Source organism: Lygodium microphyllum, chromosome 1, assembly GCF_053477565.2.
Source record: "Lygodium microphyllum isolate KBCC chromosome 1, Lygodium_microphyllum_v1.1.10, whole genome shotgun sequence".
In the NCBI taxonomy this organism is placed as follows: Eukaryota; Viridiplantae; Streptophyta; class Polypodiopsida; order Schizaeales; family Lygodiaceae; genus Lygodium; species Lygodium microphyllum.
In genome coordinates this window covers 10,625,115-10,652,420 of record NC_141135.1, presented here as the reverse complement: position 1 = coordinate 10,652,420, position 27,306 = coordinate 10,625,115, and the positions used below count along the sequence as shown (strand labels likewise).

The window sequence follows — 27,306 nt, the reverse complement described above, 5'->3', positions numbered from 1 at the left end:
CATGTACTCTCCTTCGGCTCTGATACCATGTGAGAGTGCGCTGCGGAAGCGGGAATACGAACAGGGAGGGAGAGAGAGAGAGAACGTAGAAAATAAGGAAGAGAAATCTGCACTGACTGAAATGAATGCTGAATACAAACGGGAAGGCGGAAGGAGATTGATCAGTCCTTGCACGCAGCCCAGAGCGTTAGTGAGGGCACTAGATCAGGCTGATGATGATGGCAGCACCACCACGGGGGAGGAGTGTCGGAATCTGCAAGAAGACAAGTGATCAAGTGGGGAGGGGGGCTGCCTATAAATAGGCAAAAGGACAAACCCTAACCCTAAAATGGGCGCAAACCCTAAAAATGCCCTAAAATGGGCGCCCCACATCAGTGACCAAAAAAGTGGTCGGGTAGCCAGTGGCTGCCCACTAAAAGAGGCCAAAAAGAAATACACATCCTAAGACAGCAAGTCAAGAGTGACTAGCCTCCCCCATCATAACATATGACAGACATGTCAGAGCTCCTAATGTCCTCGTCTGACTCAGACTGAGGCTCACAGGCAGGAGATGACAAGGCATGACAAACATGATTGCTAACAGTTTCTCTCACTCTATCACTTCGACTGGTATTCACAACACTTGGGGGATCCGTCTCTTGTGGACGTCACTCTTCAACACATTGCTCTCCCCTTGGGCACACTGTATACTCTTACATTCATTTACAGCATTCATTCACTTCGGAGTTGTGTTCTTTCTATCCCTCTTCTATTTGTGTTTGAGTTTTGAGTTTTGTGTTTAGGGTTTGAGATTTACTTTCTGTGTATGTGTTTGTTTCGTTGTGCTTCTGTCGTGGTCGTACACTGTTTTCTCAGTGCAAACCCTAGCAGTGCCTCCACACTCTTCTTCACATTGTGTCCTACCAATGAGGGAGGTGTGTGAGATAGCAGCAGAAGAGGAACACTCCAACAAGAAGAAATGACGAAGGCAATGAAGTGAGAAAGCAATGATCAGCTCCTCAATGAAGTGAGAACTCAGTTGAAACTAAGATGAAAGTTGAAAATAGTTCTCAGTCCCTCCACATGCCATAGTGTGTAGGTTTAGTGAGGCCTCTAGAATTCAGAAGGTAGGAAGTGATAATAACTAAATGATAGTTGTGCATATAAATAGGCAAGAAGGTATAACTCTAAAGAGACCGTAAAAGTACTCTTGGATGGTGCCTTGGACTAAAACGATGGATGCGGCCCAAAAATAGGGGCAAAAGACAATAAGACAAAAAATGGCCCAAATGAGTGGACCTGGATATAGCTCCTAATGTCCTTCATTGACTCAGTCTAGGCCACACAACCGGTCCATGAGTATTTGATCCGATTGTTGTCTAACTCCAAGCAAACTTAACTACAATTAGTATTTAGCTGGTTGGTGGTGATACGACGATGGTGGAAGTTTCACTCTTAAACAAACATTGATTGGAATCTACATGCAAGTGTATCCAATCCATGTGTATCAAGCCCCTCCATCCTTCCAATCACTTAGCTAGCCACACAATTTACTCACATGTCAATGTGTAGAGGGCCGTTCTACACATTTTCGCACATGTACGTCACATTGGCCACATGCGTTCTTTGGGGCAAACACCTAGAGTAGCCATGTCATGAACTTTAGTACTACATGCAACACCTAAGTATCTATAGGTTTATCCAATGCTGAGCGAGGAGCAAAGTAACTCCTTGTAGGATCGAATCACAGCTTGCTAAATTTATTGAGAAAATTAGATATTGTGAGCATTATCAAATGTACTGATAATTTTGATGATGAATATTATCCAGAGCTAAGGGTAATCCACCCAAATCCCCCCCTCTACTCCTCCTAGGACCTTGAGCATATCTAGGAAGGGCATTACTATCCTTGCTCCACATTTGAGAGGGGATCATACTCCAACACTTGATGCTCATTTACCATGTCCGCAAGGTGTTTATGATGATTAGTGGAGTTCGGTTGATTATATGGCTACTAGACCACTCCCTCAACCAATCCGCATCATGACAATTGAGGGATTGTGTGATTGGTGTGCCATCCCTCCCATAGACTTCCTTCCTTCAGCGCTTCTTGACTTCCTTGCAGGAGGACATGAAGGTTGTTCATTTCAGAGCTTTTGAGCTGAACACATAGTTCACTTTTCTTAATGGGATATTTCTCCTCCCTCTTTCATAATCAACATGGGGAGTGAGTTGGTGCTTACTTCTTCCACTATTTGATGGTGAGAAGTCTCATTCTCTTGGTGCTTATAGGATTTTGATCGTAGTATTGATGTATTCATGTAGTTACATCATTATCTATTCGCATCTTGATGACCATACTTTTAAATGGGCACTTAGACAAGTGAATGATTTCCATGATACCCAAGTGGTTCCATTGCATTGTGCATAGTGTTTTGTTTTAGCATGACACTTTGAATTATACCTTGCATCACTCATCCATAGGCATTGTGTGTTAGTGGGAAACAAAGCACTTTGGTTGGGGGGAATCTTGCAAAAGCAAGTGCCTATCCAAGGTGGAAATTCCTTGCATTGTGTAAGCATGTCTCCTTTTACCTTATCAAAAGAGGGATCGACTTTGGCACATTGTGGCATCCCCCCACCATTACATCACCCTTTCTTTGTCTATGCTTATTCACCATCCTTGTCTTGTGACAATTTGCTTCATGGAGGATGTAAGAATCTTAAGTTTTGTTGTTTATATATTGTCAATGGTTATCAAAAGAAAGAAAAAGAAAATGAAAAATCTAAGGCCCATTATATCAAGCTACTTGAAGAAGATTCGTTGCCTCTACTATCATGGTATGTCCTTTGGGCAACCCATTGCTTTATCCTTGATCCAATGCCTCGGTTTCTTTGTAGTGGGACCTTTCAGGTATAAAAGAGGGTGGAGAGATGACTTACTTCTCGTCTTGGGCACATCTTTTTGGCCATGAGAGGGTTGTTGAGCCACTAAAATTAGGTTTAGTAGTAATTCTAATTATTGTTCATTAATCCCTAATTATGTCTCCTTAAAACAATCATAGAAAGCAATTAATATTGATGTCCAAAAATAAATGGCCTTATTTTTGAGTAGTAGGATAAATGCACCCAAATCCTCTATAAATAGAGCTTATTATGGGCATCGGTTCATTGCGAGAGTGCGCAATGAAAGAAGAACATGAACACAGAGAGAAGGGAAGAGAAAGACTGCAATGGAAGAAGAAAATCCACACTGAATCTAAATGAAAGTTGAATACAAAAGGTGGAGTGATCAATCCTTGCATGTAGCCGTAGTGTCGGTAAGGGCACCGGATCAAGTTGATGACTAATGGCAGCATCGGAAGATTGAGGAGAGTTTTGAATGTGGGAGTATGCTGGAAATTTGAAAAGGAGAATGACCAGGTAAGTGGGGGAGGTCAACAATAAATAATGCTCAGCCAAAAAATTGACCTGCATCAGCGAATACAAAAAATGCTGGCAGACCTGAACAAAATCAATAAAATAATGCAAGTGCCAAATAAGAATGCTAATTGTTGCATGCTAATGCAAATCGCCTCTTGCCTAGTGTCAGTTACTCTCTAGCCACATTGATAAAGAAATGCAAGGGGCTGGAACTATGCTTTGCCTGTGTGAACACACCTCAAATCAATTGAAAAAGAAGTGCAAGCTCTAAATAGAGTTGCATCCTCTATCAAAACACGTAATATGATAGACGTGAGAGTGCGTAGTAGAAAGGAAAGTGAACACAAAGAAGAGACAGAAAGAGAACATAGGTAAGAGAAGGAACCATCTAACTGCAATGGCTAAAGGATACAAGGCTGCGACAATTAGCCCCAACACATCGCTCTATGCATTAGTGTGGGCACTGGACGGTAGCACGGGGATGAGAGAATGTGGAGGGTTGGCTGGTCACGAAGAATTAATGATGGATAACGAGAGTGAGAGGGCATGCCTCCTATATATAGGCAAACTAGAACCACAATTGGTGATAAAGTGGTTAGGCCGAAAATATAGGTGCCAATGACAGCCTACAATGCCCAAAAATAAATGCACTAATGTGCCCTCCATTTGAAGTGCCTAAAGTAGATAAAATGATAGAGAAAGAAAATGTTAGAGCTCTTAATGTCCTTGACTCAAATTGAGGCTCACAAGCAAGGCATAAATTGAGAGAAGATGGAAGTCCAAGTTTGGAACATGTAGGGCCTCGGAAATGGGGCTCAATGGACGGTTAGACAATAGAGGCAAGGTGTTGACACCACTAATAGGCACAAAAGAGATGTCACCAATAGTGATGATAACTCTGATGGATAGAGCTTGTAATGAATTGCCTGAGTGGAGTCATATGACTCAATGCACCACTATTAATGAGTTGAGGTTACTGAGAAGTTGAGGCAGTTGGAGAAGGCTCCTCCACTTGATGAATGTGTAGAAATACGAACTCAGTGGTAATAGCGGTTGATGAAGCAGAGGTAAACAGGGGTTCTAATGTAGATCCACCCTTTGCTCTTGGGGGAAGGTGAGGGTATTTCCTCCATTCAGCCTAATCGACCAATCCCTGTTGCAAATGGCCTGATTTTCTTGCCCCTACAGCCTGTGTTTTCAATCAACTGTCTGCATTTTTTGTTTTTTAGCAATATTTTAATGCTGATGCCTGCATTTAATGCTTGGTTATCTCTGTTTTGATCTGCAAAAGCTGCATTTTGTGCATTTTGGGTGACAATGACTTCAACCTTCTGCTAGTGTTTTTTGATAGTCCTCACTTGGATTATCTCGGATTTTGCAGACGTTTTGTGATCAGTTTCCCTTGATACTACATGCAAACTCGTACTTCATGTAGTTTATGTTGTGTTTGGTTGCATTCTCTCTCTTTCTCTCCGTATTTTTTCTCTTCTTTTTCTGTCCTCTCTAGATGGCTCCTCCTTGCTGTTTTACGAATGACAAACTTCACGGCCTTAATCACTTGGAGTGCTATTACGAAAGCATGGTTTATGTAGAACCAATTGTGGTACTTGGTTTTGGAGCTATTCAGCATCCTTAGCCTTCCACTCCTCTTTTTGATGATTGGGACTAAGACAACCATGAGGAAGTTGTGCTTGCATGGGATTCCAATGATGCTTGTGTGTATTTTGCTCTTCTTCGATGTATCTTTAAGGAGGTTCTAGTGGTGGTCACCTATATAGGACATCTTCAGCGGTATGGGAGAAGCTTTAGATGTTATATGAGGATCCTTGGACCATGCATTCAATTACCCTCTATGGACAAATCTAGCAGAGACAAGTTTGAGTCTAAGGATACTATCTAATCATTCTTACTTCATGTTACTTAGGTGAAGAATTAGCTTTGTCTATGTAGTTTGTGCTTCTAGAGGCTCATTTCATTGGGATTGTGCTCTACAAGCTCCCTTTAAAGTTTGATGGAGTAGCCAATTTTTTGCGGTCCCAGACATCATCGATGGAAACTTAGAAGAGAAAGTGTACATGGATCAGCCAAAGGGCTATGTAGATCCAAAATACCCACATTATGTATGCAGGTTGACTAGTGAGCTTTACATATATGTTCTTGATGTTGCTTGAGCATGAGGCATCTTTATGATTAGAAGGGAGGCTTCCATCTCAATATGGTGGCTCTAACGAGGCATTTGTAGCTTTAGAGAGGGGTGATACGAGGAGGATGTCAAAGGTCTAGTGTTATCATTGTGGTAAGAAGGGACATTTGTGCAAGGATTGTAAGGAGTTAGTAGCTTCAAGGAAGAAGAAGGAGAAGAAAAAGAAGAAGCAAGATATGGACTCCTTTGCCTAGTCATTATCCTTCTCCGCCTCTAACTTGGATCCTCCGATCATAGTGAAGGCCAAGGCGTAGAAGAAGTGGTCTTCTTCACATCGAGAGAAGTGCTTGGTAATCCCTCCCTTTGTTGCTTTCTAGTATAGGTGATGTGGTCATCCCTTATGACTCTCCAATGCTAGAGAGAGAGTGTGAGAGGGTAGTGAGGTGGAGTAGTTGAGCCTCATCTATATAGGTATACAGATGCCCAGGTCCAAAGAGGGATTTCCTTGACATATTGATTGAAGTTTGGTAAGTTTTGAAATCCTAGAGTCGGGATTATCTTATAGGTTCATGATGGGCTGTTTCTTGGCAAAGAGCAGGGTTGGTTTCTAGTCCGAGTTTACATGAGGGGACACTATAGCAGTCTGGCCGAAGGTGGAGAATACATCTTCACGTATGCTTAGAGGTATTGATGATAGGTTAGTTATGTATCTATTGCGAGGCATTGTTTGACAGATACAAAGAGTTGTTATGATTCTTTTCTATTTTCAAGTTTTGGTATGATTGACATCGACATGAGGTTCTCTTGGAGGCACCTTGGTGGTTGCTTGATCGAGAGACGGTGTTAATAGTTTTGTCAGCTGATGAGTGAGTTTGGGCATGTGGTTTAGTGGGTTGGAGAGAGAAATGCAACTTCTTAGCCTCCAAGGATTAGAATGTCGAGATCTTTAGAGCAAGGTTGGAAAATGGTTGGAGAATAAGAGAGAATGTTGAATAGAGAGAAAATTCAGACTTCTATTGCGAGAAAATGAAATAAATCAGCTACAACCATGTCTAGACAGTCATGATAGCTATATCCACTGATGGAACACACTGAATATGATGTTTGATTGGTTGAAACAGCCCTCAAAATGTAGTCACTTATTGTTGTATTCTTTTTAGGGCATGTCACCAACTCTGGGAGAGTCTCTTGCTGGTTGGAAATGGCATGTCAACTGTTGTAGTAGCTATGGTAGTCTTCTCTCTGTCTCTCTCGGCTTGCACAAGGCTGGAATGACCCTCTCTCTCTCTCTCCCAACTTAAAAAACGTATTTTCCACTTGCATGGGCAAGTTTTGCCAAGTTTTTCAGCATTATTTGCATTATTAAATTAAATTTCAGCTTTAAATTTTTGAAAATTAATTTAATAATTATTTTAGTGCTCATAAAATTAGTACGACCAACCAACAATTGAATTGGCTTGGCTAATTCATCCCCAAGTGATCCCAAGTCTTCTTTAGCCCTTGGATTGGCGTTAAGTACCATTAAATGTCAAATCCCTCGTGTCACTAACTGATACTTATGGCTAATAGAATGTCTTAGGCCAATTTCAGGGTCTAGATACCACCTAGTATTTGTGCAACATTACCTAAGACAACTTTTGCCTTTGACATCTACTAATTTCCTCAGGTCCTTGGCTTGTAAATATAAAATAATCTCATTTGCACTACACATGTGCAAGACATACTTAAACATTTGATTAAAATAAAAATTAATCCAAATGTTAAGTAAAGCAACAAATTTCACGTCCTTGTGATGTGCTGCTCCACTCCCTAAAGAACGAGACCAACTTGTAGTGCTTGCTTTGGAATGGTTGACTTTGTTTGCCCTTCTTTTTTTTTTATTACGAAGGAGGTATTTGCTACCTTAGGTAAGCACAAAATCACATAGTCAATATGGTTTGAAGGTTAGGTGTGTTGGAATGGACAATCTCCAGCATTACTAGATTGAAGAGTAGTTGGTCAAACTCAATTTGGAGGAACTGAACGCTATGGAGTAAATACTTCTTTTCGATTGGTGGGTTGGCTAGTGTTATGCGCTTGATTGTGATGGCATGGAGGGCAGCAGTTTGTGACATGGCTCAAGTTGTGCGAGGATGGAAATAGTATTTGTGCATACAATAGATTGTGGGGTGTTTTTCTAGTCAACATAGTCTTGATGTCTTGATTGCATGGCAGATTTAAAGTGGATCATTAAAATTTGTTGCATTTATGAAATATGTGAGAGCGTGCAATGGAAGAGGAAACATGAACACAAAGGGAGAAGGGAAGAGAAAGACTTCAATGAAAGAAGAGAATGGAAGAATAAAATTTGCACTGAATTGTGAATGAAAGTTGAATACAAGGTGGACTGACCAGTCCCTGCACAGTGCATACAGTTCGAGGCGTCAAATGAGGGCACCAGCTCAGGCTGATGATGGAAGGCAGAATCTGAAGATGGAGGAGAATCCCTAAATGTCGGAGTGCGTTGAAACTTGCAGAGGTTAAAATCGTGAATGTGTGGCAGCAGCCAATCACCCTGCTATATATAGCAGAGGGATGAAAAAACTGGCGCTCCGTCAAGACACATGACAAACTGAATATCAGAGCTCCTAATGCCCCCGTTTTCTGACTCAGACTGAGGTTCACAAGCAGGAGATGAATGTGCAAGACATATGATTGGTAACAAAATAGTGTTGATGCATTATAGAGGGGTCATGCTGAAAGTTTCACACATGTGACGTGCTATTTGTGATGGTGGTGGATAGTGGAACATCATTATTCAATATAAGATCATCATTATCGTCATCAAGGAGTTGGTGGATCTTTGCCAAAGAAGATTAGGCCACATGTGAAGAGAACAAATGGGACATGAAACTTGACACAAGCCTTTTTGAGTCTATGTGGGGCTTTGTTTGCAGTGTTGCACCCAGATTAGATTGGATTAATCTGTTCAAGACAAGTGATCTTCAACATTTGCTATAAAGTTTGGGTGGCATGTGAAAGGGTGTGTGCAGATGTACACCAGACAATTCACTGGTGGAAAGTTTGTTTTTACGGCTTATTTCTTGGATGTATGGGCATTTCCTTAAGACATGATATGGTACTGGGTTGAATGCTTGTTTAATTCCGTGCTTAGAAACTGGTTTATGGTCTGTAAAACTTATGGTTTCCTCTGTAAATCGTCGCAAGCAAGAACAAGCACATTTACACATTTATTCCCAGATAGATAACACTGCAAGTCCTTTCTCTTCAAAAGAAGAAAACTAAACTTTAAACACATATTTCGTCTTACATATGCAATTGTCACCTGTTTTTTGCCTAGTCATATCATGGCTGAATTTTCCCACCTGGATTTCGATTTTTATTTTTTTCTTTCCTCCACAGATGCTGGAAATGGACACGTATAGATATCATGGTCACTCAATGTCAGACCCTGGAAGTACTTACAGAACCAGGGATGAGATCTCAGGTGTTCGACAGGTTAAGACTTACCTCAATTTCTGTTTTTAAAGTGGAATGTCTGATTTATTCTCAAGAATTTAATGATGAGAAGGGATAACTTTATCTGGTGTATAAAATTCAATTTGGTCTAGTTTGCTTCCTGAGCTTCCTAACTCCTCACTGGTTTTTCAATACAGGAGAGAGATCCTATTGAAAGGTTACGGAAATTAATATTGGCAAAAGAGATAGCTACTGTTGCTGAGTTGAAGGTATGTCATCTCCTAGTCAACCCCAGAGGTCATGTTTGATGTTTTCAAAAGTTGTTGCATGGGAAGTTTCACCCTTTCATCATGACACAGAACATCGAAAAGGATGCAAAGAAGCAAGTTGAAGATGCCATTGCTGAAGCAAAGGTGAAATACTAATCAAATTTGTTGTGTGTGATATGTTTATTATCTCCTGAAATATACCAGGCATAAAAATGTTGAAAATCTTATCTTACAGGAGAGTCCTCAGCCAGACCCATCACAGCTCTTTGCAGATGTTTATGTCAAAGGGCTTGGCACCGAGGTAGTTTTGAGGCACTGATATTTTATGGTTTGCTGTTGTCTTTGTCCAGTCATTATATTCATTTTTAGTATATATTTTATGTAATGACTAATATAAAAGTTTCTGCCAGATCTTTGGATGTGACCGGAAGGTTTCATATGCCATTGCCCAGTGAGTAGATGTGATGCCTCAAGCTGCCTAACTGTATTCTGCTGATTAGCTACAACCAGTTGGTTTTGAGCTGTTGCTGGACAGAGTAGCAGGGTGTCTCTTGATGTGGAAGCGAGGTAGCTGCAATAAAAGTTTTCATTCAATGCAGTGAGAACAAAAATGCTTTATTTTTTTGGGCACTATGGGAATTGTACCTGTGCCACACCCTTGTATTGAGCTATCACAGAGCACAGTGAAGCATTGTGCCTTTTGGTTGAACATTTACTCGTGTTTCAATTCTTGTCATTTTTGCATGTACTGTACTTTTCATACAGTGTAATGCTATTAGAGAAGGAAAAAAGCTTTTTTGTGATTTATCAGTGGCTGGGTGATTGATTTGTTAGCATTACCTGTAAGGTCAAATGCTATAGTGATGGTTAGAGACTCTTGCTTATGTGACATGTTTCGATCAAGTTTAGTGGGAGATGTGCTCTTGAGAAACAATGTATGGTTGAAAATCCTGCATTTTTGGACAGTTGTTGATTGTCCTCATTTGCTAATACGCCTATTTTGACTGTCATCTTCTTGCCATGATTGTGCCCATTTGTTGGTGTAGCACTACTATCAGTGCCATCATTGGAGTGTGAGACTATTGCGTTCTGTGACATTCCATTCTATGTGGCTGTCATGCTTTTTGATTTTTAAAGCATTAGTTCATGTGCATTTAGATATGTGGTTGTTTCAATAGTGTTTCTTGCATCTTGATCCCGTCTCATTCATGTTCTGACTTGAGATGGGGTTTCTTCAGTGTTGATTAAGTGCTATGACTGAACTCTGTGTGATGTTGAGCCTATTCTTATTGTATGTGTATAATAACTAAATAAGGTCTTGCCTTGTTTGACATGCTGTTTTCATTAGGATTGCTGAAAAGACAGTTGAGTGTTGGCTCATCATGGACATCTCAATGGCTGTCTTTGAAAGCTAAAAGTTTGTTCAGCATAATGTGGTCTTAAGGTGCCAATGCTCTTCCTTTTACTTGGACCAGGGGTCTTGACTTTACAAATCTCTTCAGCATCTTTATTGTTTTTAGAGGCTTTCTTGAAGGGTGTTGGTTTTCAATACAGGAAATTGAGGCTTTTTGATGATGCTTTTTCAATCATATTGGTGGGGTACCTAGGCTATGGTGATGAGTTGTTCCCTTGCTTTGTTTCTAATCATGCAACTAGATCAACAATGGTGATCTCTCTATAGAGCATCACTGGTTTTCTTAGTTTTGTGTAGATGGTGGATAGATTATTGCTACATCAAGCATTGACTTCTCAGTTGGACTTGGGTGCTTCTTGTTCTATGTTAGTGCTTTGTGTCGTGGTGGCTTCCGTGATGGTACATCTCCTATGGCATGTCGATGTGTGTTAGGAGCTTGGACATCTTGGTGCTATGGCGAGCATGCTTTCTTGATATCCTGTATGATGACTTTAATTCTTGTTGGATTGGTCCCTTGGATGGAGGGGATGCTCTAGTCCTATAGTAATCAAGTTGTGCATTTCCAAGCCAGTGAGCGGATGGTGGGTGCATCTATTGGTGTGGTCCTATATGCTATGATGTTGATGGTTTCTAGTGGCTATTGTGGTAAAAGACATGGTGAATATTTTGAGGATCTTCTTTGGTGGCTTATCTTGAGTGTTACATCATTGTTTGTTCTATTATATTAATCACCCATGACTTGAGAAGCGATACAAGTAGTGGGCATATCATGTGTACAAGGTTCTTTGTTCACTTGTGCTTGGCATGGGTGTGGCTACCTTATGGACGGCCTTCACTAGGCTGACCATGGGTCTTCTTAAATGGCATCCCATTCTTTCACACACTATATGTGTGCACTCCCTTCTCGATCCATCTATCGGCACCGCTCCAATGCCAAAGGGAGAATAGAGGAGGAGGAGAACTAGGCGAAGGAGAAGAATAATAAGAGGACAAAGCTTCTTTAATTGGTCCCTCAGTCTCAATCTCTCTCTCACTTTTTCATGCTGTCTTAATCCTTGACTCACATGCTCTCACCTTCTCATTGATTGGATAGCAAGAGGAGAGAAGAAGAGGAAGAATGATGCCTAGCTTGTTTTTTTTAGTCTTGCACCTACTTCCTTACATTCCTGGACTCTTAAGCTTTAGTAAAGCAAAGCAACCATGAAGATAGAGAAGATAAAGAAGAAGAAGCTCTCAATAGCTTACGCACATAGGAATGAACTTACATATTTTCACACACTATATACATAGGGTTTCCTTTTGTGTGGGCATCCTCAAGCCCTTGGTCTTCCATTTGTCCATTTACAATACACAATCTTTAGGCTAGGCCTTTGTAGCTTACTTATAAAACACACCCACAAAGTTTTCCTTTTTAGCCTATGGGATACTTTGCACATATACATGCATGTTGGAATTTTAGTGCATTCTCACATTTTTATAATTTCCATGGAAGTTAGCCTAGTGCTTGGACTTTAGAATGACCATTCTTAGCATGCATGTATGTATTCTATGATTGATTCTAAAACATATTGGACTTGTCTCACATATGCAAAAATGAGTAGATATAGAGCTTTAAGAGACTGAGGACTCAAATAACTTTGAAAGTTACTTGACCATTTTTCTAGGGACTTTCTTGATCTCTTCTTACTATTATTGGCTCTTCTAATCATGAAATATGATGTGGTAGTTACTATTATGGCAGTTGCTATTTTTGGTAGATTTTAAATTTGATACTTTAATCAACTCCTAATCTTCTTGGTATGTCAGAGAGCTTTCCTCCACAAAGCTATGTACATGCAATTAAAAATCTAATGTACAATTACTTATTAGGGTGAGTGTTGGTCTCATTAATGTTGAATTGGGAGATGGGTTGAATTGCAAGGGAGCTTAACTTGCCTTCCCACACGAGGGCTTAATTTGTATATAGGTTATCGTATAAATAATACCTAACTACACATGCTTATGTAGGTAGTATGAGTATTTCCATTTGTGGTTTGTCTTGGTGGTTGTTATTCTAGATGAAGCAAGGGGATATCCTTAGTTGAGGGATAGGAAAAATTGTTGCGTGTAATGAATCATGGATCCTTCCCAATATACTTGAGAATGCATATATGCAATTTGATGTAATCTACTTCTCCTTGGGACCTTTATGTATCCTTTATTATCATAAGGACATGCATTTTTAATGCTTAGATTTGGCATAACTAAGATGTGCACATGTGAGTTGCACGTGTGAAGTGTAGTTCAATTAAGTCATGTTGACAAATTAAGTACCCCAAGTGATAATGGGTGACATTAGCAAAAGTTGTACAAAGTTATTTTGGATAAGTACTTGTGGGTGCTTGGAAACAATTGGGGTATAGGCCATTAATTGGACCATTAAAATGTCCCATGGTGACATTAGGGGACTAGTCATTAGTTAATGTTGGCATAATTAAATGTTCTGTGGAGGCTAGCACAATAGTTGTGAATGGACACTAGCCAATTCTTAGGTAGGGTCAAATTAACTAACACTGAAAATGAAATTAGAGTACTACCAAGTGGTAAAACAAGGTACCACTTGTCAAAATTGCCTATGCAAAATGGATGAGGAATGTTTGGGGATGCAGGCCGTTATCCAACCATTCAGTGCATTGTGGAGAGAAATGAAAATGAAATGATATACTAACGTCTACAAAAGGCCAAAATGACCTATGAGAGCATGAGTTACAATCATGTGTATGATGGTACAACTGTTTGGGCAAAATATGTAGCACAAAGCAAAATAAGAAAGGAAACTAACTATGGCTATGTGTAAAACATAAAGCTCTATCTAGTAACAATGAGCTCCAAATGGTACAATCTCATGTGGGTATGGAGGGCTTAGCTCTAGCCTGAGAAATAATCCCATTTATCCACCTATGAAGGTGTCATCCGTGTCCGTGTGGAGGCCTAGGACGTTTGGATGGGCTAAGCTAACAGCTCAATCAATCAGTACTCCTTGTTTGTGTGTGGATTGTGGCGGTGAGAGAGGCTCTCGTGTGGACTGTGGCTGTAATTGTATTGAAGTCCTTCGAGTCTCCTTTGCAAAGAGGTCTGTGAGCTACCTCTGTGAAGGGCCTTGATGTCCTAGAGCAGTTGTACTCTTGAGGCACATGTCATGAAGTTGTCGTATCTCAAGAAGAAAGAGGCCAAGGCATCGCTGATTGGTAAAATCCATGGCTTTGGATAGTGGTCCAAATCCGTCTCTAAAGAGACAGTGGAAACGACCACGGACCTCATAATACGCTGGCCAGCGGCAAATATAATGCTCCTCTATCTCTGGCTCTAATTGGCATATTTGACATGTGCACTTCTCTGGTGGGATGGATCTATATCTGCCAGTCTCAATCTCTAGCTGATGTGAGTTGCGCAACTGGCCAATAGTACATCTGATTCCATGGGAAAGGTGGGTGTCCATGTATCTCGGGCGAACAATAAATCCGTCATCTGTAGTATGAAGGAAATGCTTGCGGTAGAAAGCCATCTTTGTCCCTAGCTCCTACCATGGCATCAACCATGTCCGCTTGATATCCAATTGGGTAAGATCCATCTTGATGATCTTGCGGATCTCTAACCTGCTCAGATCAAGGGATGGTGCATCAAGGGAGTACTGGAAGGGGGGTAACTTGTCCATGCTAAAGCCATGTAGCTCAAACCAGGCCGACATCTATGCATACCAACATGAAGTATCACCCTCTTTGGCAAGCTGCCTCGAGGACTCAAGGGCCAACCGTGCATATTTATGTTTGGGTAAGTCCCATAGGCTATGTATGTATGCGATCGATTGAGTGAGGGCCTCTACCACAATCGGTGTAGCTGCTAGCTCCGACTCTGATGATCTCATGTGGCACTGAGGTCTTACATCTAATCATCCTAGATATCATGGACACTAGGGGTTTCTCCATCGACCTCCATCCGTCATAAGTGCGCCCTAATCTACTATGGTGGTCAAGATTGGGCCCCCATATATGTACTCCATAAAGTAGTGTGGATGTGACTGTGGATGTGACCGGTGTATTGAAGAGCCATAGCTTGGTGCAGGGTTCTTGGAATTGCACCTATGAGCACATCCTCTCCAAACCACCTAGTGCTGTGTATCCGCGAGTCAGCAGTCTAGTGTTTGCTACCTCTTGCATAGAAAAGGTCGGCCCTGTGAATAATACTACCATGTATGTATAAGAATCCACATACTCCAACTCCTCAAAGCCATATGTGAATTTAGGTGCTGATCTCATGACCCATTGTGGTGTAGTATTAAATACCATCACCTTGGTTTTAAGTATAGGAGTGTAATTCATCCAAGTGTCTCTGTAGACCCTCTGGAGAGTCAATTATCAATACAATGCCATTTGCATACAATAGGAAAGGTATCCAAGTGCTAGCTAGTGGAGCTCCTCTATCTCCTTCTTGTGAAATGTAATTAGCAATCCCATCAACGTACATGCCAAATAATGTCGAAGAGAGGGGGCATCCCTGCTTCACCCCAATGGTGGAGTAAATAGGCGCCAAAAGGCGCTCAAGTGTCCGGAATCTGCCCACAACTCTCTCATACAGTGCCAAAATACCCCAATCGAGCTCTTTCGGTACTCCCATGGCATGCAATCTATTTATCAGCCTGTCTCTCGGAACTGTGTCAAAGGATTTGCGGAAGTCCACAAAGCAGCAGTAGGTCCATCAGCCATGGGCCCTTCCCTCCTCAATGATCGCTCTGAGTGTGAGGATGTGATCCAATGTGGAGAAGCCTCTCCTAAAGCCAGCCTGTCCCTGTGCTTTAAGCCCCCACATCTCTGCCCACCTGCTTAACTCATGCTCGAGGATGGAAGCATATAACATAGCCAATGTATGCCCAACCATGATCGTCCGATAGTTGATGGGTAGAGTAGAGTCCCCTGACTTGAGGATAGTCACAATAGTGTTCATGCTCCAGCTTTCTGGTAGGCCTTCACATATGGCTCTGTTAAACATGTAAGCTAGGAATTGTGCCACCAAATCTTTAGCATGTATCAAGTGCTTGGCTAGTAATCCATCATGATCTTGTGCCTTTCCTTTGCTAAGTCTGTCAATGGCCTCTTGGACCCTACTTTTTGTAAAGAAAGTGGTGGTCTCTGGACAAGGCTCAAGTGGGTCAAGAAGAGGTGGTTGACCCTCCACAATATAAAGACTAGTTGCATACTCCTCCCATACAGCGGTGGACGTAATAGGATGCTCTCTGAAAAACCTCCAAGCCTCTCTAGAGTCCTGGCTCAAGAATAACTGATATAGGTCTCGCTCTAGCTGAGGCCAAGAATGTTCTCTTCTTCCACTGTGTGAGGCGTCTAAAGAGTATCTGTGCATGTCTGTGGGTAGTGGACCCCAGTGCTATCTCTCTATGTAGCCATGCTCTGGTCTCACGGCACTCATCATCATACCAGTTGTTCTGAGGTGTCACCTCGATGGAGGCTCTCTGTGTGGGTCGTGAGTGTGGGAAGGCTACACCTGCAACGATGTGTAGGGCCTTGTTGAGTCAGCTTCTGTAATGGAACGTTAGGTTCTACATCATGTAACAATCTAAGGATCTCCGCCTCATAGGTATCCTCTGTCTCTTTGGAAAAGAGGTATCTCGAGTGTCGGTGAGCTGCATGATGGGTCTGTGTGTCAGTGAATTGGAGGTCGATGGTGAATGATAGGTAGGCATGATCCACTGCAACTCTGAGAAGGCGTGGGGATACTGAGAGGTCCTAGATGTGAGACATCAGCATCAGTGGGGCAAGAACATAAACTACTGTGATGGCACCGTGTCGGTGAGGATAACATGTGAAGGCGTCGGATAGGGGGTATCTAGCCACGCCATTGAGAATGGCCAACCTGTGTGCTGCGCCCATCTCCACAAGGTATCTCCCATATTCGGTGACTTCCCCCATATCCTGAGATGTCCTCTCCAGCTGTAGCTCTAACACATCCTGCTCTTGTAGCATCTCCTCAGATGCATCAAAGAAAGACACCTGATGGGAGGCTGTCCTGGCATTAAAGTCTCCTAGTAAGATAACCTCTCCCTCCTTTGAGAACTCCCAAATATCCTCATCCAAAGCCACATATGGTGATTGCCCCTTGGGTGGGGCATATTAGGACATCATAGGGGGGAAATAGCATATGGCAACATATAAAGTGCGTTCCTTACCACACACTCTCACCCACATGTATCTGGCCTGCTCATCTCTACGGACTACCTGGATCATCTGTTGTAGCTCCTCCCCGAATAACACTGCCACTCCTCCTAACCCATGATTATTGTGGTATGTGCATGTCTCCTTCTTGCAAGCTGACTCCCACCTATAGCCTGTCACCTGTGGAAGTGTAGTATGTGGTCCCTGATGTGTCTCTAAGTAGAACGTTATATCTCTCCCTTTGAATATCTCCTCAAAAGCTTCCACATCCAATCGGAGGGCTCCATTACAGTTTCAGACTACCACTGCAAGGTTGGTCCCATAGGTCTCACACTGTCATTTGTGGCACCTCTCCATGACTACCACTCTCCCTCCTCTATAGAAGGTGAGTTTGCCCTCCTCCCTGCCTTAATTTTTGGCATGCACTCCCTCACCCAAAAACACACCGGTCCCCTTCAATGTATGCCGTTGAGCTAGGAAGTCTCTCCTAGCCTCCATGGTGGGGAAGCGGAGAATGAAACTTCTCTCCCTACATGTTTCTCTATCATCTTGTGACAATTCCTCAATTGTTCTTAGCCATTTCTAGCTTGGGGTGAAGAGCAATTGATGAAATTGCTGTTGAAGCCCTAATTTATAGGAGACATTAGGGTTTACCATTTCAAGATCCTACCCAATTTTCGAGACCCAATGTTTGATGTAATAGTTGGGGCAAGAAATTTACAATTGAACCAATGGGTAGTCCATTCTCAAATTTATTGTGGCTCACAAGTGCCCATGTTGTAGTACAATCATTGGGTGAATTGATTTTTATGAAGTGTGAGTCATTCTTGATAGAAATTGTGTTGAATAACAAAGGACATCAACCCATGTCTCAATGTACTTCAACCTTATAGTAATATAAGATAAAGGAATGCCACAAAGGGGCACTAGTTGTTAGGGCCAATCTGGTTTGGGTATCAAAGATTAAGTGGTAAAGTTCACATTTTCATATTTGTATATTTATTGCATGTTGTGACTTGTGGTGAATTAAGTTATTTACCACATGTTCCAAGAAGGAAGGCTAGTTTCATGATTACATTGCTAGGATACATCAACGTAAGTAGTGGGCTCGAGATGCTTGTGTGCAAGCTAGATAATTTTCTTTCTTATTGAAAGTGTGAGTAGCTAAGTATATTATAGCAAGCATACCATCGTAGAATGGTTCATGATCATGTTTCACAATCTCAAAGTGCACAAATCAATAGGAAATGCAATGCCTAATTTTGGCACAAGCTCTTTGCATGGGCAATAAGGAGAGAATGTGGGTTTAGAGCAAGAAGCAGGTCCATCAAGGCACAAAATATTGATGGACCAACAAGGAGTTGAGGAATATGATGACCAATATAAGGATCAGTTGAGGACAACAATTGATATCTTTACTTAATTAGCCAAGGATCCTCAGTTTACGCATTTCGTGAACTCCTCAAGAAGAAGGACAACAAGGGCAAGAAGATGAGTGTGAATGAACTAGAGGGTAAGGGAAACCCTAACCCTCGACATCCAGAGGCTATTTTTAAACAGCCCTAAGGGTCACTCTCAGTGTGTGTGAGAGTACCCTAGTTGTACTTTAGAGCAACTTATTAAGTAAAATTTTCTTCTTGTACTTTGAGCTCTCTTCCCACTCTTTTACATAATTTCCCATGCTATTGCTGCAATATTCTAACATGGTATCAAAGCTATCTTTGATCAACAAGCTTCCTTCAGCTCCATCTCATACTAAGTGCACATGAGTGTGTCATTTCTTCATCATACCTCTTAACCTCCATAGCTACCTGTCATACCACCCTCTATTCGAGAACTTGGGGAGAACAAAAGAGAGCATATCTTGCCTAGCTTTCTTCTAGAGAGTTGTTTCCCAACTTAGGGCACTTCAACTTGTCACATCAAACCCCAGCATTGGGCAACTAAGAAGACGACATTACATGTTCTCCAAAAATGTCACAGATTTGGACAATGTGGGGTTTGGTCAGTTGTTGCTAACTGGGGAAGGTGCAATCATGGTAGCGATCATGGGGTTTCATAGCCTCCCATGAGGGCTATCTACACTTGAAAGGGTGTAAAGAAATTCCCTCTCTATTACTCATACAAAGCAAAACCCTAACTGCGGTTTTTTAATGGTAGCCATAGCCAAAGCTTCAAAGCTTGGTTTTTTGAGTTTTTTTAATTCACTGAAGTCATCAACAATGATTTTAATCACTAATTAAGATTTTGTGCAGTTGATTACAAACATGAAAGCTCTAAACTTAGAGTATCTTCAACCAAAAGTGACTCCTCAAGCCGAGTACAATCCTAATAATATAAGTGCTTCACCTATGCTTGGCAATGAGTGCTTCTTAGCACTAACAATAATTTTTTTAATCACTATCTATTGATTATTTTCAAAAATTTAAAAGTTTCAGACCTTAAGCATGATTCCGTAATTGCTTAAGTATCACCATCCAATTGACCACTATAGGGCTATGTGTTAGTTATAAACATATAGACCATTGTCATAATCTCTTATCTCATATTGTAGAGCATCACATTGAGCCTGGTACTTATTAATGTAAAGGTCATTTCATTTGCTTCCACACTTATTGGCCATTGTGTAAAGACATTGTCATTGCCTAGTGCAATCAGTAAAACCTTAGTATTATGGCGATGGCTTATGTCGATGTTAAACATCAAATTCATAAGTTCAATGGAAAAGACTTTTATCCATGGCAGGTATTACTGAAGTACAAAATGATGGAGTGGGGTTATTGGCCCTTTATGATGCCAGGAGGCATATTCCACGGTGGATTCCGTGATGTTTTGCAGTGGATTGTGTAAAACTACATTTATTTGCTGGGGCTCGTACACAAGGTGGATTCCTTGTGTGAGAAGTTGACGGGGATGCTTCTCCTTTCCGGGCATCATATTAATTCAATGTGCACGTGGGTGATTTCGCAAAATACATATTTAAATTAATGGATGTTTGTAAGTTTAGAGTGCATTTGTATTAAATTAAGATTAGAATAGAGTTCCAATCTATTTATTTATTTTGTAGTTGAAGATTGCTAGGTATTCACTTTTGTCAATTTAATTTTATTATTTTTTAACAATTGTGAATGCTTCAATTTTTTATGTGTAGAGTAGGTAGCGGTGGCATTGGGAAGCACTAGGCGATAGCATGTATTCACATTATCTAGAAGAAATTATCACTTTTTATGGGCGCATGTCTTATCATTAAAGACGTGACATTAATATTTATTTAAGCATGTTTATTTATTAAAACGCTTGATAGACATTTATTATTTTGTATGCTCATAGACGCTCGGTTTAAATATTTCATTATTGGACATTGTATTTGGGTACATCCTGACTTTTGGACTACCCAACTGCTTTATTCTTTATTTGGGCAAAAACAAACACAAAAGCTAAAAGCATGCTAATTGTAAATTGGGCTATTTTTTAGCTTTGAGATGAATAAATTTATAAATGCATGCCTTGTGAAGGGCTCACACAAGGTATGGGGGGAGATTGTACCCAATTGGTCTCTTTTCTTCATGTTATGCAAATCTTTCTTCTTGTTTTATGAGCTTTACTAGAATTCTTTTGTTCTTGGGGACCTTCCGGCACTTGCTATGCGTGCATTCTTTTGTTCTTGGGGACCTTCCGACACTTGCTATGTGTGCATTCAACATCCGATTTGTGCACCAGTGGTATCAGAGAGAAGCTGAGATCAAGGGCTTCCAATCGCTTATCATCTTGCACGAAGGCGAATCTCTTAGAATGAATGGGCTCTATAGTCCATCTTGTGATGAACCGTCAATACCAGTGTGTTCCTCGCGGCGAAGGACCCTCTGCTGTGCTATTGGATCGCGAAGGACCACTCTCTGGCGATGGAGGACCACCTTCCAAGCTTCCTTGCAAACTAGTCTTATTGATAGAGAACAGTTGATTAAGTGTGGGATTATAAAGCTTAATAAGATTAATAAAAAGCTTAATCTTCCTAATTTCAACGAATCATTGCGAAAGGATATACTCATCGCAATCAACGTCGTCAAAAAGCCACCACCGTCCTATCGCTCAGTTAATGATTACCTTAAGCTTTTTAAGCTTTACTAAGGCTTAAAATTTTCAAGCTTAAATCTCCTCCTTAGCGGGCATTCACACCGAGCTTACCCCAAACTGCTCTTGAAAGCTTCAGCAAGCCCCTATTCGTACCTGCACCTTGATAGAGACAATTTCCAGCAAGCAAATTGACACGCTATAGTGATGTTATGTGGACACAGTGTGAAAATGCATGGAATGCATCATCATCTGACTTTCTTATTGATCAAGAGAGTCAATGTCATTTGAGTGATTAGTACTAGTGTGAGTGGTATAAATGATCTAAAAGTACTAGATTTTAGGGCAATTTTAGTAGTTTTTTATATTATTTATTGTAAAAATCTAAAAAAGTTAAAAAAGCTTCTATATTAGGATGGCATGCAAAAAGCAAGTTGCTTTTTCAATCAGTTATGAGATTTTTCATAAAAAGGACAGATTGGCAAAATCGTGCGTGTCACGATCACTGTTGACAGGCTCAAAATTGCACTTTGAACTGGAAGAAGAGGAAGGAGCGAACTAGGAGATCCTGGGTTAGGCATCCTGGAGTTTTACCCCTCTTCGAAAGCCAATGGAGCCATCAGATTTGGGTTCCAAGCAGCAAAGAAGGAGCTGTTTTTTTTAATGCACGTTTTTTAATCTACGAAGGAGCACGTCAATACATATTGATTCAATTCATTGTGCTTTTTCTTTGTTATGTTTACCTCTTGTCTATTCTTTTTCTTCTCTTTTATCTTCCATCTCCTATCTCTACTTCCTTCTATCTCTGATCCCCGGTGGATACAACCTTTCAACAAAAACCCCTCCGACATAGGTAAACTTGACATGAAAGGTCATCGGGAGAAGGAAAGACAAGATGGGAGAACCTTCAAACACAATCTCCAATGATGTTTTGCAACAGTTGGTGCAAAATATGAATATGCTTATGCAAGTACAACAACAACAACAGGTGATGCAAGCTTTTGCTCAAACAGAAAGTGTTGTGATGAATGCTCTGCAAGCAGTTGAGCATAATATGAAGTTATTCAATGGCAAGAATGTATCTGCATATGTACATACCTATGCTCATAAGATGGAATTCTTTGGGGTGGTTCAACTTGCATGGAGCCGGTATTTTGTATGTATTATTGTACATGAACTGAAAATGTGGATTACTGAATTATACATGGAGGATGCTGACTGGGTAGCTTTCAAGAAGACACTTAGGGAAGAATTTTACATTGAAGATACCAGTTTGATTACACGCAAGACTTTTCAAGAGTGGGTTTTACAACCCAATAAGGGTCTTGTGGCTACATAATTATTAAGAGAATTTGAAAGTCGATTTGAGCAGTTGGATCTTGTAGAACATCAAGCTCTTGCAAGCCAAAAAATTGAATTGTTTTTACAGGTTGCTGATCCTGAGCTTCAAGAGGAGCTTGATGATTTGCTAGAGGATCAGACTACAGAGACACGTTTGAAAATAGAGTGGAGACATGTCTAGGAAGCTGTTATTGCACTCGTAAAAAAGCATAGAAGAAGAGAAAGATTGCATGTCTCTAGCTTGCCCAATATTACGGGCAAGACAATTGATGTATCTAGTAAGCCACCCACTTCTGTGGTTAACCCTATGATTGTACCTACTATTATTCCCTCTGTTAGGGAAGATGTCTTAGATGAATTGGTCAAAGGTATGCGGGATCTTCAACTGAAGGTTGCAAAATTGGATGAAAAAGGACAAGAGAAAAGGGATGGGCAGCAGCCCCTAAGCCAAGAAAAAGATGTATATGGTATGATAGTTTGCAGCATGAGAGAGGATTGTGCTGCCTATTAGGAGGCCTTGGCACGACAGCTCATCTTTTGGAAAGATGGCAAGATCCATGCACAAGAAATGGGATTGTGTCTTGCTTTGAATTTTGGAAAGGGAGGCATGCAGAAGTTGTTGGAAGACTTGGCTATTCGAAATGCTTTTGCGGTGGTACATGCTTCTACTTGTGGTCTACAATTGGATAAATGCATGGCCAAGTGATCCAAAGGCTGAAAGATGGACACATGCTTTACATGCAACTGAAAAGAGAAAGATCACTGATAGTGAAATGTCTCATGCATGGCAAGACATTTCTGACATAACTGGTTGGGAATCACCGGTAGATGCACATTCAATGTATGAATATTTAGCAAAGGTACAAAACATGGATGTACTTGTGGAAGGAAAACGAAAGAGAGATGAAGATAATGTAGGGATATCTAAAAGAATGACAAGAAGGTGTGGATCATCCTAAAGCTACAAATCAACCACCTCCCGAGCATGTTATGGAAGGGAATTCAAAGACCTGGATTTTCATTAAGCACTATTGTAATGCAGGGCTACAGTAGTGCTGTTTAGAGGATATACTCGCCTCTTGATGGAATGAAGCATGTATTTACTATTCGTTATTCTTAGTTTACAGTAAACAGTTCATGTTGGTTTAAGCCTATGGAAGCTATGTGCAAAGCTGAACACATATATATGAAATGGGCTACTAAGGAACTGAAAGCATTGGGACTATTAGCTAAAAATGAAGGTATATCATGCATCTTTTATGGGTTGAATATTAATGACACTATGGCTGAAATTTCAACAACTCTACATGCAGAAAACGAGGCTAAAAACAGAGTGTTATCAGTGTGTTCTTTGGACATGTATGATGTTATAGCATTGTTTGCCCAGCAGGAAGGATTACAATGGGCTGAAGTACTTGTGGTGACAAAGTATAAGACACTTGACAAAAAGGTGAAAACAATTGCTTTGCCACTTCCACCAGAAAGTGAGGGTTTGTATGAAAAAGTGTCAAGACAGCCAAGCTTACGGGATCCTAAAGATATAGGTCATCAGTTTACATCTGAAACATTACAGGGATTGAAAGTTGGTGCAAAAGGATTTATTTTGCATGCTGAAAGAGACTGTTTTATGCAGATGTTAGCTAGGCATGGAAAGGAATTTGCATTTCAGCCTACTAAAATATGTTGTGTGGATCCAAATGTTGTCTCTCCTATGGTAATATTTACTGTGCCACATGTACCATGGAACTTGAGGCCTATTCCAGTGCCTAAAGCTTACTTTCCAAAGTTGATGGATTTGCTAAATGAAAAGATTTGCATGAAGATCTTGGAGCCCTCTTCAGCCCTATACTCAAATCATTGGTTTACTGTGCCCAAAAAGAATGGGGCTTTTAGATTTATTCAAGACATGCAACCGGTCATAAAGTGACCATAAGAAATGTGGGTGCAACTCCTGTGGTTGAAGAATTTGTAGAGGCTTTCTTTGGGTGATCTTTACTCGGGGTATGATAAGTTTCAGCTTGCAATTGAAAGCAGGGATATCACAACTATGAAGACACCTTTGGGATTAGTACGAATGTGTACTCTCCCACAAGGTACAATGAACTCAGTGGCACACATGACAAATGCTATAAATAGGGTACTCATGGATATTATACCACAATTGATAATGCCCTTCTTGGATGATGTTCCAATCATAGGTGCAAACGTTAAACCCAAACATGCTTGCTCCCATGTGGAAGCGTGTCAATAAGGTTGACAATTGTAGATGCAAGTCCATAATGCATGGAAGGCAATCACCTTTAAGGGCATGGTCATAGTTCTGCTCTCGCAATTACCACCCCAATTTAGTACTTTTTACTTTGCCTTGATTACTTCAAGGCAGATAGAAACCCTTAAATGGGAGTTGGTTCCTATGGTTTTGGAGTAAGAGGAATAACTAAAGGGTATGGGCCCAACAATTTTGTGAGTGAGTTGTGGATAGTGGTGCTTCTTGCCACATGACTCCATCTCCATATGGTATTGCCCATATGCTACCAATGCATGGGCATATTTTGATTGGTGATAGTTCTTTGATTCCTATACAAGGTAAGGATGATATGTAGATGATTTTGGATGGGCCCAATGGTGCTCACTTTGAAGATTCTTCATATCCTTGGTTGAGATTGACAAGGGCTCCTTTTGAGTTCTTCATGGTGGAAAGTTGAGACAAGTGATTTTCCAGGGGCATAAGGAGAATGCTGTCTATAAGGTGCAAAGTAGTAGAAGAATTGGAGCGCAATCAAGATGATGCAAATAATGATGGAGCATTGACGAACACCATAGTGTCTCTACACAGAGGCAGTGGTCATTGTGGTCCACATCTTGAATCACTCATCTACATTTTTCATGGTTGCTATGACACCCTTTGATTCTTACTTTGGTCTAGAATTGGATATTTTTGGTTCAGGGTGTTTGAGTGTGATGCCTATGTTCAAATCCCAAAGAAATAGAGAGATAATTTTGAGGCAACTTCCAAAAGATACGTCTTTGTGGAATCTAGCTCACAATCACAGGGATAAATGCTTTATGGTCGTGTTTCATGGAAGGTCTGCACAAGTTGAGATGTTTGGTTTGGGGAGTTTCCAAGTAGAGGGGGGTGAGGAGCACCCTATACTTGGAGATACGGGTGATGATTGGGCACCTAAACCAATATCTTTGGAGCTGATGTCTCTTAATGCTCCACTATCAATAGAGGAGGAGATTGCTTCACCATTGGATTCACCCATAGAGTCTTCTCATCAGTGGAAGTTCTTGAGACTTCAACAAAGGCAAAGTGAAGAAGGGAGTATCAGCCTCCCCCTCATTGGGCACGTGAACACTTTGTGATGCAGAGTTTGAGGGAATTCCTAAGGAGTGGTATTTGTAGGATGGCATGTGGCAATCTCAAAGAAACCATGCACACTTCACCAAGCTTATTTGTACTCACAACTTTTTATTAATGACTCATGCCATATAGGATAAGGATCCAATCTTCATGAATGAGGCCTTGCAATCAAAGCATTGGTGGAAGACTATGAGCATCCATTGCTTGGAATGGCACTTGGGATCTTGTGCCCTGATCCATTCATAAGAAGGTGATTGGAGTCAAGTGGGTCTTCAAGACCTAATACCACATTGATGGCACCTTGTGTAAGCACAAGGCACACTTGGTTGCTAAAGTGTTCATGTAGTGGCAAAGAGTGGATTTCCATGACACCTTTGCATCTATAGCTTGGATGGTTTGTGTCACAGCTAATCTTGCCTTATCCAGCCATAGGAGATGTCAACTAGATGTGAAGTGTGCCTTCCTTAATGATGACTTGAAGGAGGAAATCTATGTTGAGTTTCCTCCTAGCTTTTCCTCATCATATGGCAAAGTTTATAGAATAAAGAAGGCCCTTTATAGGCTTTGCATGCTTGGAATAAGAAGATAGACTCATTCCTCCAAGGGAAGTTAGGGTATCAGTGCTCCACTTTTGATTCCTAGTTGTACATCCATTTTAGCTAGAGGGTACACTTTGTATGTGCTTTACATGGACGATGTCATTTTGATAGGTGACCATGCCTAGATGGTCAAGTAGAGAAAGGAGGTACTACATGAGTAGTTTAAGATGATGGACATGGGACTTCTCCACTTCTTTTAGCTATTTGGTATACTCTGAGGGGGATTTTCATCTCTCTATAGCAGTATGTGTAGGAGCTTTTGAACACCTTTGAAAATGGAGGGATGTTAGTCTATTTTCTACTCCCATGGATCTGAACTGAATGGCCATGGCCCACCATACAGATTCGCCGGTGTGGTAGATACTACCCACTACAGGCAATTGATTGGGTTGTTGATATGGCTCCTAGAAAATTGGATTGCTTTGTGCTTTGCTACTGGTTTGCTTATGGGATTCATGACTGAACCAAACCTAGTTCATTGGCATGTTGCTACAAGGATTTTGCAATTATCAAGGGGGACCCACGGCCAAAGCCTTTTATCCAACTCAATAGGAGGAATGATTGTGCTATCAAAATCAAGAGGAAAGGGGACCCATTGGAGCAAAAGAACAATACAAAGGTAAAAGAATAGTGAATTTGATAGGTGTGGAAGAAGAGGAACCAATGTAGAAGTAAAAAAGGACATAGGTAGGTGAATGAGAATCTAGTGGGAAGAAAAAGAGGAAACCCAAAAGAAGTCAATACTGAAGATTTTCTTGTAGGAGAGGGTCAAGAGAGGTATGACTTGAAGAAGAATGGATTGAACAAGAAAGTGAATGTGACTTATCAGCAAATAATGGAACTATGTATAGACTACACATGGCATGGAAGTAACTAGTAAATCAACCAAGTCTTGAACCAAAGAAAGGGGAGGTGCATGTGTACAACATAAAGATCTTCTAGATATATGTCCCATTTTAGAGGCCCAACATTTCAATAAGAACATAGGACAATCATACATCGATGGTGGAGCACAAGTATGATAATAACTCAAGCTTGCAT

General features: G+C 40.9%; 1 protein-coding gene across 1 annotated transcript in view; it reads left to right on the top strand.

Moving 5' to 3' along the window:
• LOC148040838 (pyruvate dehydrogenase E1 component subunit alpha-1, mitochondrial-like) overlaps positions 1 to 10,083 on the top strand; it is a 41,474-nt gene extending 31,391 nt beyond the window's left edge. Inside the window, exons 4-8 of the mRNA XM_087669150.1 lie at positions 8,948 to 9,043; positions 9,202 to 9,273; positions 9,364 to 9,417; positions 9,509 to 9,574; positions 9,684 to 10,083. Of these exons, the coding sequence (XP_087525276.1) occupies positions 8,948 to 9,043; positions 9,202 to 9,273; positions 9,364 to 9,417; positions 9,509 to 9,574; positions 9,684 to 9,728 (333 nt within the window). The 3' untranslated portion in view covers positions 9,729 to 10,083. The remainder of the gene's footprint in view (positions 1 to 8,947; positions 9,044 to 9,201; positions 9,274 to 9,363; positions 9,418 to 9,508; positions 9,575 to 9,683) is intronic.
• The last annotated feature ends 17,223 nt before the right edge of the window (positions 10,084 to 27,306 follow it).